This window comes from Mytilus californianus, unplaced genomic scaffold (genome assembly GCF_021869535.1).
Source record: "Mytilus californianus isolate M0D057914Y unplaced genomic scaffold, xbMytCali1.0.p SCAF_9, whole genome shotgun sequence".
NCBI classification, from domain to species: domain Eukaryota; kingdom Metazoa; phylum Mollusca; class Bivalvia; order Mytilida; family Mytilidae; genus Mytilus; species Mytilus californianus.
Window position 1 is genome coordinate 8,436,436 of NW_026262745.1, and position 18,685 is coordinate 8,455,120.

The window sequence follows — 18,685 nt, forward strand, 5'->3', positions numbered from 1 at the left end:
TCTACATCCCGCAATTGTGTTATTGTGTTATTGTTAATTTTGAATTCATGTCTTTCATTTTTGCTTATGTACTTTGTCTATATGCCATTTTGTGTTTCTTTGTTAAAAGAGCTATTTGTTGTTTTTTTTACAGTGATTAAGATTATAACACAATGTTGACTGCTGTTGTTTTTACCTATTATGTCTGTTTATTTTGTTCACACATTGTTGTCATTATAATGGAATTCAATGCGATTGTCGTACAAGTGAGAGGTTTAGCTAGCTATAAAACCAGGTTTATTCCACCATTTTCTACATAAGGAAAAGCTTGTACCAAGTCAGGAATATGACAGTTGTTTTTCATTCGTTAGATATGTTTGAGCTTTTGATTTTGCCATTTTATACAGGACTTTCCGTTTTGAATTTCCCTTGGAGTTCGGTATTTTTGTTATTTTACTTTTTATGTAATACCAGTTATGCAACTTCGATATGAACATCCAAATTTGTAGGAAAAGAGAGGCGAAAGATATCAAAGGAACATTCAAACTCGTGAGTCGAAAATAAACTCACAACGCCATTGAAAAAAAAGAAAAATACCAAATCACAAACAATAGTATAAAAACGTAACAAAGAAACCTAAAGACTGGGCCCCATCAAAATCCGGGGTTGATATCAGGTGCTCCGAAGGGTAAGCAGATCCTACTCCACATGTGGCACCCGTCGTGTTACTCATGAATACAGGATAGACAGGACTGGTACATGTATTTTCATCATACACGTTACAAAACAGACAACTCGTAATTGCTTACGAAAGTGTGTCACAATCTCTTTTAAGAGAAAATTTAGTTTGAGCGGCTTATGTTTCTATAGTTTTGAGAAATCTTTGTATGTACATGTAGAATATCGTATGATTTTTATAACGTTTAACATATTTTACAGGCTAAAAAAAAATTCAATATGAACAATGTAAATGCTAATACACGTGTAGAAATAGTGGAAAAATTACCACCCATTAGTAACCAAATCCAGGTGAAAATTAAAGCTTTTGGGCATGAGGTAATGAGTTGCTTTTCATACACTTTTTACTATCATATAGCTAAGAATGAATAAAAATAGTATGAATATTAAATCAATTAAAAATGAATAATACTAAAACGTGTTCAAAAGATAAGTGCTACAAAGAAAACTAATTTACTTATGAACGATTGCAAGACGGAGACAATAAATCCCTACGCAACAAATTAGAAACAAACAAACAAAATAAACAATAAATATTAACTAATGAAGACCAAACAGAATGAACACTCAATGTGTGGCTATTAGAAGTCAAATAAAATTATATACCTCACATTTGCGCAAGTGAAATTCACCACATAGAATGTTTTTGAACATAGAAAATATTGTTTTTTTTTGTGGAACAGTCTGTCTGTCTATCAATATGTTATACTTTCAGTGTTATCAATTTTTGTTCATTTATATTTGATAATATTCCCGATGTAACTAGGAAATGATTTCTTTTTCATAAGATGGTGATGGCTGTATTAATCATCACAACAAATGATCAAGTGCAAAAGATTTTAAGATCATCATCATCATCAGTTTGACATTAATGTTCTATTATTTATAAGTTTATGATCTACGTTGATCGAGTAAACATTTGGCCTGTTGATTGTGGATTGCGGATTGTTGAAAATACTTTTTAAAGTGCAACTAACACAAAATATAAATGTATAATATTTTCGCTAATTAAACCCCCTGGTTTCAATAGCAATTATCACTACAAGAAGGAATCTTAGTGTCATTGCTGTAGCGCTAAGGGACATAATTTATTTGAAGTTTGAACAAAATAAAATTAATTTATTCATAAAGATAAGTGGATTTATTTTGTCATTGAGTTTCTAAATCAATGAATTATAACCCCTTAATCATTTAATCTTACTTACTAATATTTAGTTCCAAACTTACAGAAATTCGAACGATTTCGTCCATGTAGTATGATATGCTTTGCATTTTTCAAACCTTAAAACAATAAAGAAATATTTGTGTTTTTTTTTATTGTTAACACAATTATGCCACCATACAGTAAAAAGTTTTTCCTACTATTGAGCTATTAAAGTTTCAATTGTACTAACAATCTATTAAAAATCCAAACTTAATATCAATATAACTGATGAAAAGAAGTAATACAGATTTTTTGAATAAGGCATTCGCGATGTTGTCGGGTTTTATCATACATATATATAAGCATTCTATATGATAACTTCAAAATCTTAATATATCTAAACTACTACAGGACAATGCATTTGCTATCGGAAACCTTGGAGATATCATAAGAAAACACAGACATTGGCAAGAGTATTTCCCTCGAGTAGAACCATTTTATGGTACGTATTCAAAAGCCTAATATAAATGAAAAGTAAGTGAACTAGGTATCATTGAGATGGGAACCATCTCTGTGGGCCCAGCTGTGAATAATGTGTGGTAAATTTTTTTATCTTTGTCATTGGACATGGGGTTGTCAACTGAAACCAAAGTTTTTGACCTTGACCTTTGACCTAGGAAATTGTACATACATCATGACACACCCTCTGGTGTTGGTTAATAAATACGTCAAGTATAAACTTTGAAATCATAACGGTTCTCAAAATATAGAGCGGACACGATCTTTACCATAGGACATGGGCTTGTCAAATAAAACCAAAGTTTTTGACCTTGACCTTTGACCTAGGAAGTTGTACATACATTATGACACACCCTCTGGTGTTGGTTAATATACATGTCAAGTATAAACTTTGAAATCCTAACGGTTCTTAAGATATAGAGCGGACACAATTTGTTACGGACGGACGGACGGACGGACAGACAGACGGGCGGGCGGACAGACTGGTCACTATAGGGCGTCCGCCATTCGGCGGGGCCCTAATAAAAAGGCCTATCAACAGTTTATCTACGCAAAACAGTGGTAACAAAAGTTTGATTAGTGAACCCCGGGGAGGGAGTCATTCGCCTTAATTCATTTATCCGAACCGAGACAAGACCAACATTCCTTCTATACATAATTGCTATAGGATAATATCATTGTGTTATGTCTCTGTGTGAATTATTGCTCATAATGGCTAATAATAAAATGATAATCAATCCACTTTTCGTTTAGAGTAGATGTCACATTTACTGAATGCACGAAAATGTTGCAAAATAAAGATTAAAAATGCGAAGGTATGAAGTGTTTGAAACCAGAACATTTTTAAGAACAAAACGTGAATTAAAAATATATACGCATGGAGTAGCTGGATAGCCAAAACATTAATCTTTTTTTTTTTAAATTACAGTCGAGTGAAATTTTTTAAGAATTTATATTAATGTGATACCATGCCCGTTTGATTGAAATCCTGTAAAGGAAAATTTGCTTCTTACAATTTTGAGGAATGATGTTTTATTTCCGTTCTTAGTTTTTAGCATTTGTGATCAAGTAGGCATTTACGCAACTGGCAAAATCATAATGTGTAAACATTAGGCCAGGTGAGATAAAAAAAAATAAAGGACGATGAAATATCCCCTTTTTGTAGTACCCAGAACTTCGGTTCTGCAAGGCAAATGCAGAAAAAGTTTAATTGAATTTTTGAAATTTTCAAAATCATGTAAGATTAAGAAATGTATCTAAATCATGCATAGCGGTGATTCGTTGTTCGTGTTAAGCAATGCCTTTCGTCCTTTTTGGCTTTATCAACTCTTCAAGATTTCAATGTGAGAAGTGTTGGATTTTCAAATGTTTAATTTGCCCTCGAGCATCACTGAAGAGACATTTAAAGTTAAAATGTGCATCTGGCGCAGTAGAAAATGCCCCCGATATGTTTAAAGGGGTACCCAACACTTCGACTAGAATAAATTTGGCTCGTTTAATTTTCATGAAACTTTGACAAATACACTTTGACCTGCTTAAAAAACTATAAAAATTTTAAGACATTTGAATCACACAATTTACAGAAATAATTTCATTGGATAGATAGCAGTTTGACGAACACTAATTTTAATAATTGAGAAGCTTGATTTCTCTTTACTATTGTATGTGATTAAAACGTTCAGCTGATTTTTAAAGAGTTAACTTCCTTAGATGTTCTGTATCCTCTTACACGAAATAAGATTTTTAATGTTACTGAAAATGCTGACAAATATAAAGACAATCTTTTTTCAATATGGTATGAATATTTATTTTTTTCCCTGTCACATAATATTTATAAATGATATAAAAGAAATTGGAAAGTAATTACAGCCATTCTACCAAACAAAACTAAACTGAAGTAGGTGATTTTAGTTTTTATTCTGAAGCCGATCCGACTTATTATGTTCGATTCTTTGTTATTTCTCATACCTTTTAAAGTGTATGTAGTTTCATTTGTTTCATCCTCCTGCTTGAAATTATAAAATTATCTGATCATAAGAATGTTTCGATTTTGATATAGTATAAAAATAAGAAGATGTGGTATAATTGCCAATGAGACAACTCTCTACCAGAGACCAAATGACATAGAAGCTAACAATTATATGTCACCGTACGGACTTCAGCAATGAGCAAAAACCATACCGCATGGTCAGCTATAAGAGGCCCCGAATTGACAAATGTAAAACAATTGAAACGAGAAAACTAACGGCCAGGTTTGTGTAATAAACAATAAACGAAATACAAACATGGTATACAGCAGCAAACGACAACCACTGAATTACAGGCTCCTGGCTTGTGGCAGGCGCCCAACCCTCCCCCTAATAGTGTTATTTATTCTGTTTACAGCAATAAAATGTAATGATGTTGAACCTGTCATTAGGATCCTAGCAGATATGGGACTTTCATTTGATTGTGCAAGTAAGGTAATTGAACTTGTTTTTGATAATCAAAACATGGTTGCTGAAAATGTTTAACCATGACTTGCTAATAATTTGGGACATTTTAATGTAATCATAATGACTAATAATAGAACATAGTTTACTACGAGCATCACTGAAGAGACATTTATTGTCGAAATGTTCATCTGGTGCAGAAAAATTGGTACTGTTAATGTTTTTACAGCAGGAAACCCAATGAATTTGAAATGCTTGTGAAGACAATTATTTACGTATTTAATTTTCTGAGTAGTGTCTTTATTATAAATCAGCATATATCATGTCCTAACAAACTATTTTGTTTGCTGCATTGATATAAGTAACAAATTTACAGAAGAATGAAATTCAGTTTCATTATTGGAAATATATTATATTGGTTTAAAGATACTAGTAAAAACTCATTGAAGATACCAGGCTTATAATGTGTTGCCCAACACGCGCGTTTTGTCTAAATATGACTCATTAGTGGCGCTCGAATAAAAATTCGAAGGTCAGATAAAACATGAAGCTGAAGAGCATTAAAAGCTAAAATATTCAAAATTGTCCAAATACTGCGAAGGCAATATATACCCGGAGGTAGAAAACCTTAGTAATCAATATAAAACATAGAATTATACGTTATACTTATCAATGCAACTTACAGATTGAGATACAGAAGATATTAGACCTTGGAGTTGATCCATCAAGGATTATTTACGCCAACACATTCAAACAACCATCATTTCTCAAATTTGCTGCTGAAAATTGTGTTTCTTTGATGACATTCGATTGTGAGGATGAACTAACAAAGATCAAGAAAGTCTACCCAGAGGCAAAGTATGTAGTATTTGAATTTTTTTTTTTTTAAATGTATAGTGTTTACTCCATCTTCAAATACATGCAAAATATGATAATTTGTATATTATGTTGGTTTTTACATAAAAACTTCTATCAAAACGTTATATCGTTTATCGCTTTTTGTAACACAACACAATGTTATTTGGAACAACAATTTATTCAAGCCGGTCTGGACCAGTGTCCATAAAGGACGGTCTCCCTCTAACAGTACAAGCAATAGTTTATATACAATTTCATTTGAATATAACAGTTTATCAAAAATTTCTATTACTTTGACAATAATAGTTTTTATTTTAAAGATACACAGATGAATATCTATCAAGCTGACTTTAATTGACATGTTTTTACCAATCTGGACAATTTATAGTTGTGAATCTTGCGTATGTCCAGTTCATTAATTAATTGTTATTACAGGATAACATGTCAGCATATGGCCTACATGTGTACATGTACTTATATTTATATGTAATCTTGACCTTGAATTAAAACAATCAGTCTAAAACTTATTTGTATAATTTTCTTGATAGATATTTCCGTGTGTTATTTTATTCAATGAATTTTATTAAACATATTAAGAATATATAAATATATATAAATATATATATATTTTGAAGCCCATCATATTGTCACATTTTGACTTTTTCGAATTTAATTCTACTGTCAGGGTCAAATAATTAGGATCTTTATTTTAATTGGCAAATTGATTTGGATATGATCGTTTGAAGAAAAGATTATAAAAAATTGTACAAGTTAGTAACAGTTTTTTTTTTATTCAGACCTTGATTTGAATTATGATATGAATGGAATGTATGTGGGTTGGTTGTGATTGGTGTGGTTTGACAGCGGGTTGCAATAACAAAATCAAAAGATGTCTATAAACCTAAAAACAAATTGTTTTATTACAAAACTGGGTTTTTATTTGTAGATTGGTGCTTAGAATCAGTCCACAATCAAACTACAAAGTTAAATTTCACCTAGGAAGAAAGTTTGGATGCCATCCTTTGAGAGCATCGGAACTCTTGCAAGTTGCTATGAAACTCAAATTAAATGTGATTGGTGTAAGGTAAGGCCATCGAGATACGGTGTATAATCGCAAACAATTAACCGAAGTGCCAATAGGTATAGTTTGTTAAATGACATCTTATTCTAAAAATAAAGTGTGGCTTTCCCTTAATTTGTGAATATTTTTGTCTTGAATGAGCCTGTTTCACACGATTGTCTCTCCTAAAGAAAAGTCAGGGTTTACATTAATCTATTGTGCAGTATACGTACTACAAAAGCGAGCTGTGAGGTATACGTAAATGAGAAAGCAACCTAGATAAACAAATATACATCCGCAGTTATTTACAGTGCAGTATTTTAAGTTATAAAACGCCACGAATCTAGACAAGGCAAATGGTCAATAAATTAAACCAACAAAAATTAACAATCTCTTCCAGAAATCCACGAATTGAACAATATTTATAATTTGTCAACGACCAAACTATAATTTTTACAAATAATTGAATTGAATATCAACAAAACTGAATCATTCAATCAACCCAGTTTGTTTAGTTTCTGAACATTTTAATATGTTTAAATTAACCCAGATTACAAGCACTTACCAAAGGACTTAAAGGCCCTCCATCACAGTACATACGCACATTCCGTGATATTTACATTGTTCAATCTCCTTAAAAGCAAACATTAATGTACCATTACCTTGAAAATGTGGATATGATTGTTACATTTCAAACTTTGTGACGGTTGGTTTAAACTTAAAAGAAAGGTTACTAGTGTTTGTTGTTTCTCGTGAACTCACTGAACGTAATGTTCATGTTGGTCATATATATAATAATCTAATTGTGGCCATTTGATGATAAACTGAATGCATTAATGATCCCTCTGAATTTGCATAACATTAGAAAAATATGTAAGTTCTAAGGAAGTCATTGTGTACGTTGGATAGAAAATAACAATACGGGAGGGGGATTTCTTTAAATAACGTAACACTCAATGCGTTTTGTTAAGTAAGTAGTTCATGGAAGTTGAGTAACAATCACATAAAATCAAAACCGAATACAATCTGAATAAAATAGTTTATAGTTTTTGAGATAATCTCAATTTTCTGACAATAACTTTGTATGAATCTTTTAAAAACTAGTTTCCATGTTGGGAGTGGTTGTCTAGAAACAGGAGCTTTCGAGGCAGCAATTGAGCAGTCACGAAAAGTATTTGACATTGGGTTAGCTATGGGATTTAACATGCACCTCCTGGACATAGGTGGTGGGTTTCCTGGACAGAAAATACAAAATGTGGAAACGAACATTACTTTTGAAGAGGTAAAGCTAAGAATACTTAGACATCTTAACGACTTATGTAATGTGATAAAGACTATGAATTGCTTTTATCATTGTTTATTAGGCACCAACAGTTTTTAATTCTTAGTTTAAACTAATTTAAGGGTATAGTTCAAAGAAATATTGCAATACATCATACTTAAAAATTGTTTCCAATATCATAACTGCATCAATATTGTGTTAATGTTTTCGTAGCTTGGCGTTCTTAATATTTGCTCATATATTATAATTGTGGATGATTAAATACATTTCGTAAGTGAGTTTCGTTCCGGATCAAGCTTGAACTTGACCTCAAACTTTTTCTGTCGCATCTAATGTCAGACATTTAAAATAACCACCATATCTACATATTATTAAACTGTTTTTACAAAGAACCTTACTAAAAAATACACTAAAAAAAGTTAGCATATGATATTGGCGATATTAAGGTAACACGATACCGAATGGCATATCTCCCGATTTCCAAACTTTTTGACACACGTGTTCTTTGAATCGAATTACATCGGAATATGTAATAAAAATTGGGGGTCACCATTTTTGTTTTCTTGGTATTTTGATAGGAATACGTCAATTTTGGCGACAAATTTACATAGGTATATAGGAGAAATGGCTTTTTTTCGGCTTTCCTTTTTAGATTTTCCAATGGATGGATATGTTCTTATATACGGAGAAAAACAAAAAACTAACATAATATCCAGGATTGCATACTGAATCCATACACGTAAAAAACTCATATGTCACTATCCTTGTTTTTGAGATAAATGGCTTCAAAGTTGATCGATATGCCTAGAATTTGACCGAAAACGTATGACGTTATTGAATACAGAATATAACGTTATTTCTACTCAGAGATATGGAAAACAAAATATGTGTCAGGATCTGAATGTTGTTTTTTTATTTTCATTTCCCCTGTCGGGTTTCGTAAATTTCCTAGTTATGCAATATGAAATTCTACTGATATAAATTTATTTCGTCCTGCACATGGAAATTTCACTCACATGAATTAACATTAATCTCGTCTGAATTACACACCAAACGAGCATATACTTGAAACTTGCTTGAACTGGTTGGTTCCACGTGAATCTTATGATAATAGTTCATCATGCATAAATCAACGGAATTTGGTACACGTTGAATTCACGTAAATTTTTATAATAAGATTATTCAAATAATATCTTTATTCTAAATTTAATTAAAATCATGAAAAATACCTCCAAATGTTTGTAAAGTTCACGTGAAAATAACATGAAAAATTTCACGTGTGGTTCATTTGAATTACTGAGTTTTTAACTCCATCATTTAAGACATTGGTGGTGTCATCGCTGCATCCATGCAGAAATAGAGTACTTAAAAAATTTGATTCAGTTAACAGATTTATAATTGCTTGGTTTTTGATGGTTGTTTAACGTTCAGTGGCAAATAGTTCATGCATGTTCGGGACGATACAATACAATTTGGAAAACAGTTGTTTATAAAAGACAAATTTGATGCACCAGTCAAAAAAGGTTAAACATTCTGTTAGTTGTGAAAATTATGAGGGAAAATAATGATCCTGATAAAATACACATTCTAAAAAATAAAATAACAAAACTCAAAGAAAAATTCAAAACTTAAAAGTCCCTTATCAAATGACGAAATCATAAGCTCAAATACATCGAAAGAATGATAAACAGCCGTCATATTCTTGACTTGGTACATACATTAGTATAGTGTACTCTACGTGGTGTAAATGTGTGAGTTGGTTGGTTGAGCAAGTCGGACAAACCTTGCAAACTGTATGCAAAATTTCACAAAGTTCAACAGTCTGTCATTTGTGGAAAATTATTTACAAAACAAATCTTGAGATCATATATTCATTCTTTATAAGTAAAGCAAACCGCGAAATAAAAAAGTTCCAGCTTGAAATTCCACATGTAGGAGATGTAAGCCGGAGTCTGTACACTGCGTTCCTTTTATATGTTATCAAAATGCCTAATCCAGCAACCTGTCAAGACCAAAAAATAAAGAAAATCCAGACGACATGCGTACCTTTAATATGAGTAGTAACACCAGGTAAATAATTTAAACCTGAAGCAAAAAGACTGTAGTCCTTAATAATTAGCCGTATGTATAAACCCTATGTATATATGTCAAGTGCGGGATTGGCGGTCGAACGGACACGGGTGAAACAATATGATGATATGTGCTCTATTGGAATTTTGGTGACAAAACATATTTTTGAATATGCAGTTCATATAATGGAATGGTAATTTGGAGATCTAAAATGAAGTAGCAATGTAAGCAAGCTACTATTTCTGTCATTTTGTCTTTGGTGGAAAGTTGATTAATTGGCAACCTTACCGCATCTCCTTATTTCATTATGGTTTGAATTTTCTCAAGAAGAACAAAAGTTTTAAGACTTAACAAATATGTACTAAGAGACTGAAATGTTACTGTGATAATTATACTACACATACTTTCCAATTTAGGGGACCAACGTTTACTAAAACTACAAATTAGAAATAAAAAGATACTCGTCCAATTAGCATTAGTCACAATTTTCTTGAGGTCTTTGGTTTTGATGTCGTTAAATGTCCAGATGTTGCTATCTTATAAATTGCATATCCCATATCTCCATTTATCATTATAACAGCCAACTTTTGTACAAAAAACATGTACCATATATTTTTTTGTTTTATTTGTACTTGTCCTTTTACAAATAAAGTCTCATGTTACCCCACTTCCATAATGAGCAAGCGGTCGATTGCTTTGAAAAAATTAGAGGCAATGATTTGAATTTTAACAATTAAAGTTATAAGTGACGGGTGTAAATTATAGGATTGATTGTTGGTTGCCTAACGTCCAGTGGCAAATAGTTCATGTATGTTCAGGACGAGAACAAGTTAACAATAAATACAATAGCTAGGTTTTGTAATAGAGGCAATCTGGGATGATGGTCGAGAAAATTTGGACTGACACTGGAAAATGAGGGTATATTGGATAGGGACAGACATTTTGTTTCGCAACAGGCCACCTACGGACCTCTCAAAGAGTTGTTTCAAGGGTTCTTAATGTTCAAAGAGCGTAGAACTCTCTTTACACGAGGCATCGGATTTAACGTCCCCATTCTGACCGGACGTGGCTGCAAACTTGATACATCCCGCACAGCCAAATGGACGCCCCACTTTGGAAGCATTTTCTGACTGCAGGTCGGAAGAAGACCAAGTGACCATATTTCTATTTCCTAGTCATCCTTGGGGTGTAAATTGTAGAATAAAAACAAAATATAAAAATTATGTACATTGTCAGAAATATAAAATTCAATGTATTTGTACTCACTACGAAACAAGTGGAAAGGTCGGCGAGTCTCGCTTTTCATCGTGTTTCTAAAGCTCGTACACATACATTTTATATTACAATGTACATATATATATATAGTATATTTATCCACACAAAGAAATAAAAACAATTCTTTTTTACATGTATATAGATATACTTTTATACTTGTTCTAAAAACTCCTTTTAAGACTGTGAAACTCCTCGGGCTTTTCCGAAACTATATCGGATTTACTCTGTACAAACCAATGATTTTCAGAGACTGTTTACACTTGGAACATAGGGAAAGTTATTCGGCAAAATAAGCAAGTTAAACCACGTTTTTTACATTCCATACTAACAAACTATTTTCTGTATGAGTATCAAAGTCTGCTTATATTGTGCTTTTTCGCCTAATTCTATCCGTATTCTCATTCCGATAAATTTTCTTGTTCCGTTTTGCCCGAGCGGTGTTTTTGACGACCATTTTAACACGAATTAATAGTTGTTTTTTCACACATCATCCCAAGTGTCTATAGATTAAATTTCGACTTTCAAAACAAAATTTCATGGCGATACGGCGCGCATCATGAATAAGTATTTATTGCAAAAATAAACCAAGAATAAAATAAAGTGTTAAAACTCAGTCTGTTATGCATAAAAACATATATAAGATAAATCGTGCAGATGCTTAAATATTAAAGAAACACAATATTTAAAAGTAAAGTAATACATTTTTAAAGGTTAACAATGAGCAGAAGAATTGCCGGAAAACGATAAAGCAATCTATGTCAAATAAGTTAACCGTTACGTATTGCATCAAAACTCTCAGCACTCTACATCTAGGGAAAGTTACCGTTAAAAATGTCACATAATGAATTACCAAAAATATTTTTTTTATTATTTAATGACTTTGTGATTGCAGAACCTGCTGCATTGGCTTGTATGTGTGAACGTTATTCGATAACGTCAGGAACGATAACTCGTGGCGTAACGTCATTCGGTATCGTGTTACCTTAATCAAATCGGATCACAAAACTTCTTGTTTTGATTTTACTTTCCAATAAAGAACTGCAGTTTCACCGAATTGGTCCAGGGCAGGAATCAATATTATGCATAGATGCCAAATGACCGTAAAACCTGGAGTGTTTTGCAAACTATCAGCGTTCTGTTGCTCAACTTGTCATTTTCTTTAATATGTGTTTTAATATTTCTTTACTTTACTTTATAAAGTGTGGCGTCCATTTCGCTGAACTAGTATACATCTGGCATTGTTTAGGGGCAAACTGAAGCCCACCTCCGGGCGTGGAATTTTCTCGCTACGTTGAAGACCCATTTATGGCTTTGAACTGTTTTCTGCTTTTTTGGTCGGGTTGTTGTCTCTTTGACACATTCCCCGTATTCATTCTTTAATATTTTTAACATTTGATTATTGTATTAATTTTTTTATGATAATGTTTAACTTGTCTAATAAATAATTCAGTGTTTAAAATGTCTTTAGAGTAAATACACCCTCTAAATCTGCTTACGATTTTAAATGTGCGATAACTAAGATCAAAAATGGCCGTCTGTGACATATTGTTAAATATTCCAACGATGCGGAGAGTCAAGATTTACAGGAAATAATCAAGTTAATGTAGAATTTAGTAATGAGGAGAATAGACAGAGAATATTAAGAACAGTCTATTAAATCTAACTTTGTCGTTTTTCATTTATTTTTTTATTATTTTTTTTTTTGCTTATTTTTATTTTGGCAGATAGCTCGAGTTGCAAACAAATCCTTAGATAAATATTTTCCCGGAAATGATGTTCGCATTATAGCGGAACCAGGACAATACTACGTCGCATCGGCATTTACAGTTGCCGTCAATATTATTACAAAGAAAATCGTTATGGACGACGAAATCGTACAACCAAGTACGTATTCTTTTCATTAAATCAAACAAATTGAAATGTAGCAAATAATAGATATTATAGATGAACTTGTGATTATATACATTTATATAATTGTAATGTGTTCTTTATGAGACACTTGAGTGTATATGCAAGGAAAAAAATACAGCAAGTATCAAACAATACCACTTTGTAGAGTGTACTTTTACTATTAATGTAGATTCTATGAGCAAGATACAGACTGCAGTGGTATCTCTAAACACAACTGAATGAACAGTAAAACAGAGTTGGAAGATACCAAAAGGGACAATTAAACTCATAAGTCGAAAATAAACCGACAACACCATGGCTAAGAAAGAAAAAGACCCACAGACAACAACAGTACACAAAACACAACATAGAAAACTGACTGAGCAACACGAACCCCAACAAAATTAGATAATGTACAAGTCATCTAAAAGAATGACTAAAAGGAGATGTTTTGCGCACGGCAATGAGACAGCAACTGACCTACCGACATAAAACAATGTCTAGGTCAATGTACGGTCTTCGACAAAAAGTCAATCTTTATACAATATGTACCCTCTGAATCGTTAAGAGTCTGACATTGGGTCTAGCTTTCCAAATTTCATCTTCAGATTCAACAGAATGTGTTGACGATCCAACAACACAGAATGAACCCGTCAGAATGTATATTATCAATGATGGCATATACGGATGCTTTTTCGCATGTTTTGTTGACCCAAGATGTTATGTACCTTCACATTTTAAGGTAGGGGAACATTTTATAATTGTATCCTTTAGCACTTAAATTTCTGAAGAGATTCGATCTGTTATCAGCCTTGTCAGTTCTAAAAGAGTAGCTGGAGATATCAAATTTATAATCAAACTCATAAGTCGAAAACAAACTGACAACGCCATGGCTGATAACGAAAAAATTATCAAAAGACAAACAACAGTTTCATAAAACACAATCGATTAAAAGTGATACGCCAATTGCAAAACTAAAGAATTTTAAATTTGTCACACCCCACAAAAAAACAAGGATAAAAAAATATAGCAAAATTTGGTGAATTTCAGAAAAAAATGTACATTGTATACAAAGATGTATGTTATTATAAAATAAAAAGTTTCATACAAATTACACGGATATATAAACAGACATATCCACCATTGCAACCGTTTTTTTTTTCAAATTTTGTCAAACATCTAAAAAAGTTATTTCTTGTCATAAATTCTTTAATCTGTTACAACCCTTTAAAAAAATCATTAAATATACTAAGTGTATAATTTTGTACATGTTTCGTCTACATAAGACCTGCCAATGGCGTTCGAATCAAATTAGTTTGAAGGCCAAATTCATGGCAAGTTTTTAAAAAGGACCTAGCAAGCATAGGCCTTCAACGAGGAAAATGCTGAAAGGAAATATCTAATTTCTTTTTTATGAAATTTAATGAATTACCTTCTAAAGTTTACACGCAGTATTTATTTGGAAAATATATAACAAATGGTTCAGACTTCTTATTTGACTTCTTCCAGAATATTTATGATTATTTTTTTCTTAATTGCATACCGAACTTTTTTTGCAAATATGAGCAAATGTTTTTTCTTCATGAATATATGGATTTTATACTTATTACTTTTTAGTCTATTGATGAAGAGCTATACAACAGTACTATTTGGGGACCAACTTGTGATGCACTGGATCTAATTATAGACAATGTCAAGCTACCTGAGCTATCTACTGGAGATTGGATTTACTTTAAAGATATGGGAGCATATTCGTTTCCTAACATTTCATCATTCAACAATATGCCAAGAGTCAAGGAATTCTACATATGCGAGAGAAAACTATGGTAGCTTTTTTATTTAAAGTAAATTTGTCTTGTTTGAGAGAAGATTGACAAAAATGAAATATTCTGCTTAAGGTAGTACTGGTGGTGTTTAACGACCTTGACTGGCTGGTAAGCCCTCGCACGGTCGGCTTGGTGCCCGAAGGCGTTTGGTGAGAATTTAAATGTTTTTGTTGTTGTCAAGTTTGAACAAGGCGGTCATTTTGGTTTTGCTGGATTTATTTGGTTTTTTACTATTGTTGTTTGGTTGGTTTGCAGTCTACTTCCTTCACAACGGCTGCTTTCAGGGCCAGGTTGGTCAGCTGTGCAGCCCGCTAACCACGATGATGGAATACCGGCCGATGAGTCTCGGACATAGTAATAACGATGACAGGAAGCATTATCAGGACCAATGTCGTGAGACAGTGAAATGGCGGTCCATTATCCAACCCACCGTTGTTTTTTTTTTTATCTTTTTTCAGTTATTCGACATTTATATACAATAGAACAATAGATAAATTACATATTACACTTACACAAAAATATCACAAGACAATGTTTTAAAGTATATTGGTGTGGTGATCAACATATATCATCAACACAATGATAATCAAAAATTAAATGCTATGACACCTTCAGTCTATTGCACCAGAATATTGTTCTTTAAAAAGTGTTTCTCAAAAACATTTCTCATAGACTGTTCAGCGTTTGATTAGTTTCTGTCATCGAAAGTAGTAAGTCGTTAAGCCATCTATCAGTAAACCAACATCGCGGATAGCGGGTAAAGAGGAGCTGACCGAGCACGTCCGTTCAGTTGTAATGACTGAGACGTGTCTGACTGAATTGTGTCCTGGATGTTAAGCTAGTAGATGATGGAAGTTTTTAACGACCTAGACTGGCCATACAGCCCTCGCACGGCTATTTTTGAATGATTTTCAATGTTTTTTTGAAATTGCGTATTAAGGGGAGGTAACTCTGAAATAGTACATTTTCTAAAGGAATCTACATGAAATTTTGCTATTTTATGTTTTAGCAGGAATAAACGTACGGTGACCATATCTTTTTTTTTTTATATTCTGAAAGCAGTTTTTAAAAGCTATCTTCTCGTATTTTATTTTACAATTCTATTATTTAGTTTAGCTTCTTTTCACAGATTGATGTTTTTTCCTGTATAATCAATACAATATGTGTCATTTTTCCACAACCTGTAGCTTGAGAAAAAGCTCGGTGACCTATCATTTTTTTTATAAATTTCCTGTTTACCATTCTTTGAATTTTTCGAAAAACAGGATTTTCTTATCCAAGGCATATAGATTACCTTAGCCGTATTTGGCACAACTTTTTGAAATTTTGGGTCCTGAATGCTCTTCAACTTTTTACTTGTTTGGCTATATAACTATTTTGATCTGAGCGTCACTAATGAGTCTTATGTAGACGAAACGCGCCTCTGGCGTATTAAATTATAATCCTGGTACCTTTGATAACTATTAAACAATTCGAACGAAACAAACCAACGGCCTGATTTATGACAAAACAATAGACGAACAGACAGCAACCAACGAAAACCAATGAATTACAGGCTCCTGACCTGGGGCAGGCACATACGAAATGTTAATGCTAAAAATGCTGGGGGCGCTCAACACTCCCCCCTCACTAGGGGCAATAGCGTAACAGAACAACACAGGAACAAATTGCTAGTATTAAAATATAAGCTTTAATTCGATTTACAATAGAAAGTAAATGTCTTATTTGATTATACCTTACTAGAAAATACCCGCAAAATATACTTTGGTTCATGATTTGAAGATATATAGTTTTGGTGTAAGGCGATATTAAGATCTAGAATCTTTTTGAAGCGTGTCACAGACGAAATACCACCACTTCGTGCTCAGAACCACCCCCATATATGAGTGGGCTGAACATTTCATGCATTAATATGTGAATGGGGGGTCAGATTCCAGCCGCACTTCTGTACCTATTTTTAACCGAAAACCGAAGTAATCCCCCTACCCTTTAGGGTATACTTTTTGCTGAGCAGACCATAATACTTGCAGACAAGGCGGAAATGATGACGGCACGTACATTTTTGCTAATTTATCCAAAAATATTTCGCAACATGCTCCGTTCCGCAGAACAATATTTTTTGCACACCCCCCCCCCTTTTAACTTTAAATCCTGGATCCGCACCTGATTTCTGGTGTTTCCGTTCTCAGAACCACCCCCATATAAGAGTGGGCTGAAAATTTTATGCATTAATATATGAATGGGGGTTGGTCACATTCCAGCCGCACTTCGGTACCCATTTTTAACCGAAAACTGAAGTAATCCCCCCACTCTTTTCATGTCGAATTGATGCGGTTCCCCGGAAGGAAAAGCTCTTGACGTGTAAAAATCTGTTGTTAAATTGCTGAGAGCGTCAAGGGAATGTGTATCACAAAGTGTTTCAGTGTAAGGTCAATATTTACCGTATCTGCTACGAAATAAAATTTAATTTTGCCGGGCAGACGTGCAATGACGGAAATTATGACGGCACGTAAATTTCAGAGCGGAAAGTCGTGAAGGACGGTCGATCCGAACTGGCCTTTTCCCGATTTTAACCCCCAAATACCCCCCAAAAGATCTTGAAATGAATTCATTTAGTAATATAGATGCCAAGCAGACAACTTAAATTTTTCGATAATAAGCTATCCATTTTTATGAAAAGAATTTCAGCATCAACTGCATTTTGAACCTGGTTTTTACGATTTACTTCAGAACTAGTGCTTCACATTAATTTTACATGTTTAGAGAAATCGACTCCTGCCACTTGGGGATCAGCTTTATTGACATTTCAAAGCCCCTTAGTTAATTAGTTTTAAATGTGCTTCGTGCATGCAGTTTAAGTAGTGAGGGTTTGTAGACTTATGTCTGTTCCTTTGGCGTTTAATCTAAATTTTATTAGTTGACTAAAACGATTTTGATTCCCCTTTGTATGGTCATACTTTATATTTAACTAAACTATATTTTTCTATTTCAGGGAAGAGATATATCAACCCTGATTTCATCTTCGTTGTTTTAGAATAGAAACATTTGAATAGAATGAGTTTGCAATTATCAAGTTCAAATAAAAATAAATTGGAAGCTATTAAACTGTAAAAATGTAATTGTTTTGTTTTGTTTGTAAATCTCTGTTTAACCATCAGGGAGCAAAGTTACATAAAAAACTTCAATTAAAATGAAAGCCTAAGCATATAATCACAGGGTAGACTAGTGTTAGTAGAATTCGAAAATTACAATGGAAAACTTGCATGCGACGTATTGACTTCAATGCTACTTGAGTTTCCACTATCACTCATGCTGTTGTACAACGCAAACGAAAGAGGCAGGGATAATTTCATATGTATTTGTTTCAGTCAAAGGGTCCAAATCAAAGATTTGTGAAACACCACTGGGGATTGAATGTCTTTTTTATATACTTGAAATATATTTCAACGTATCGATAGTTTATTTTTTCGCTAATTGATGTACGATATGTTTGACTGACGAATGAGTGAATGTTCGGATCTGGCGATAAATGTGTCATACTGTAATTCATGGGTTTTGTATCTTCTGCAACAAAAGTCCACTCAGCGAGACAGGAAATATCAAAATTTATAC

The 18,685-nt window shown here is 32.9% G+C and overlaps 1 protein-coding gene across 1 annotated transcript; it reads left to right on the forward strand.

Annotated features, from left to right (window-relative positions):
- The first annotated feature begins 1,505 nt into the window (after positions 1-1,505).
- LOC127715771 (ornithine decarboxylase-like) lies at positions 1,506-18,164 on the forward strand. Its single transcript, XM_052221918.1, has 10 exons — positions 1,506-1,577; positions 2,273-2,363; positions 4,766-4,842; positions 5,498-5,670; positions 6,617-6,754; positions 7,835-8,012; positions 13,082-13,241; positions 13,856-13,989; positions 14,865-15,073; positions 18,066-18,164. The coding sequence occupies exons 1-10, from the start codon at positions 1,506-1,508 to the stop codon at positions 18,085-18,087; spliced, it is 1,254 nt and encodes a 417-aa protein (XP_052077878.1). The 3' UTR covers positions 18,088-18,164.
- Positions 18,165-18,685: the final 521 nt, after the last annotated feature.

Bases quoted from the DNA above. Each gene is read 5' to 3' on its own strand.
- LOC127715771 (XM_052221918.1), top strand. From the start codon at position 1,506: ATGGTGATGGCTGTATTAATCATCACAACAAATGATCAAGTGCAAAAG. The intron at 4,843-5,497 runs GTAATTGAACTT...TGCAACTTACAG, and splicing joins CATTTGATTGTGCAAGTAAG to ATTGAGATACAGAAGATATT. The intron at 13,242-13,855 runs GTACGTATTCTT...TTTCATCTTCAG, and splicing joins CGACGAAATCGTACAACCAA to ATTCAACAGAATGTGTTGAC.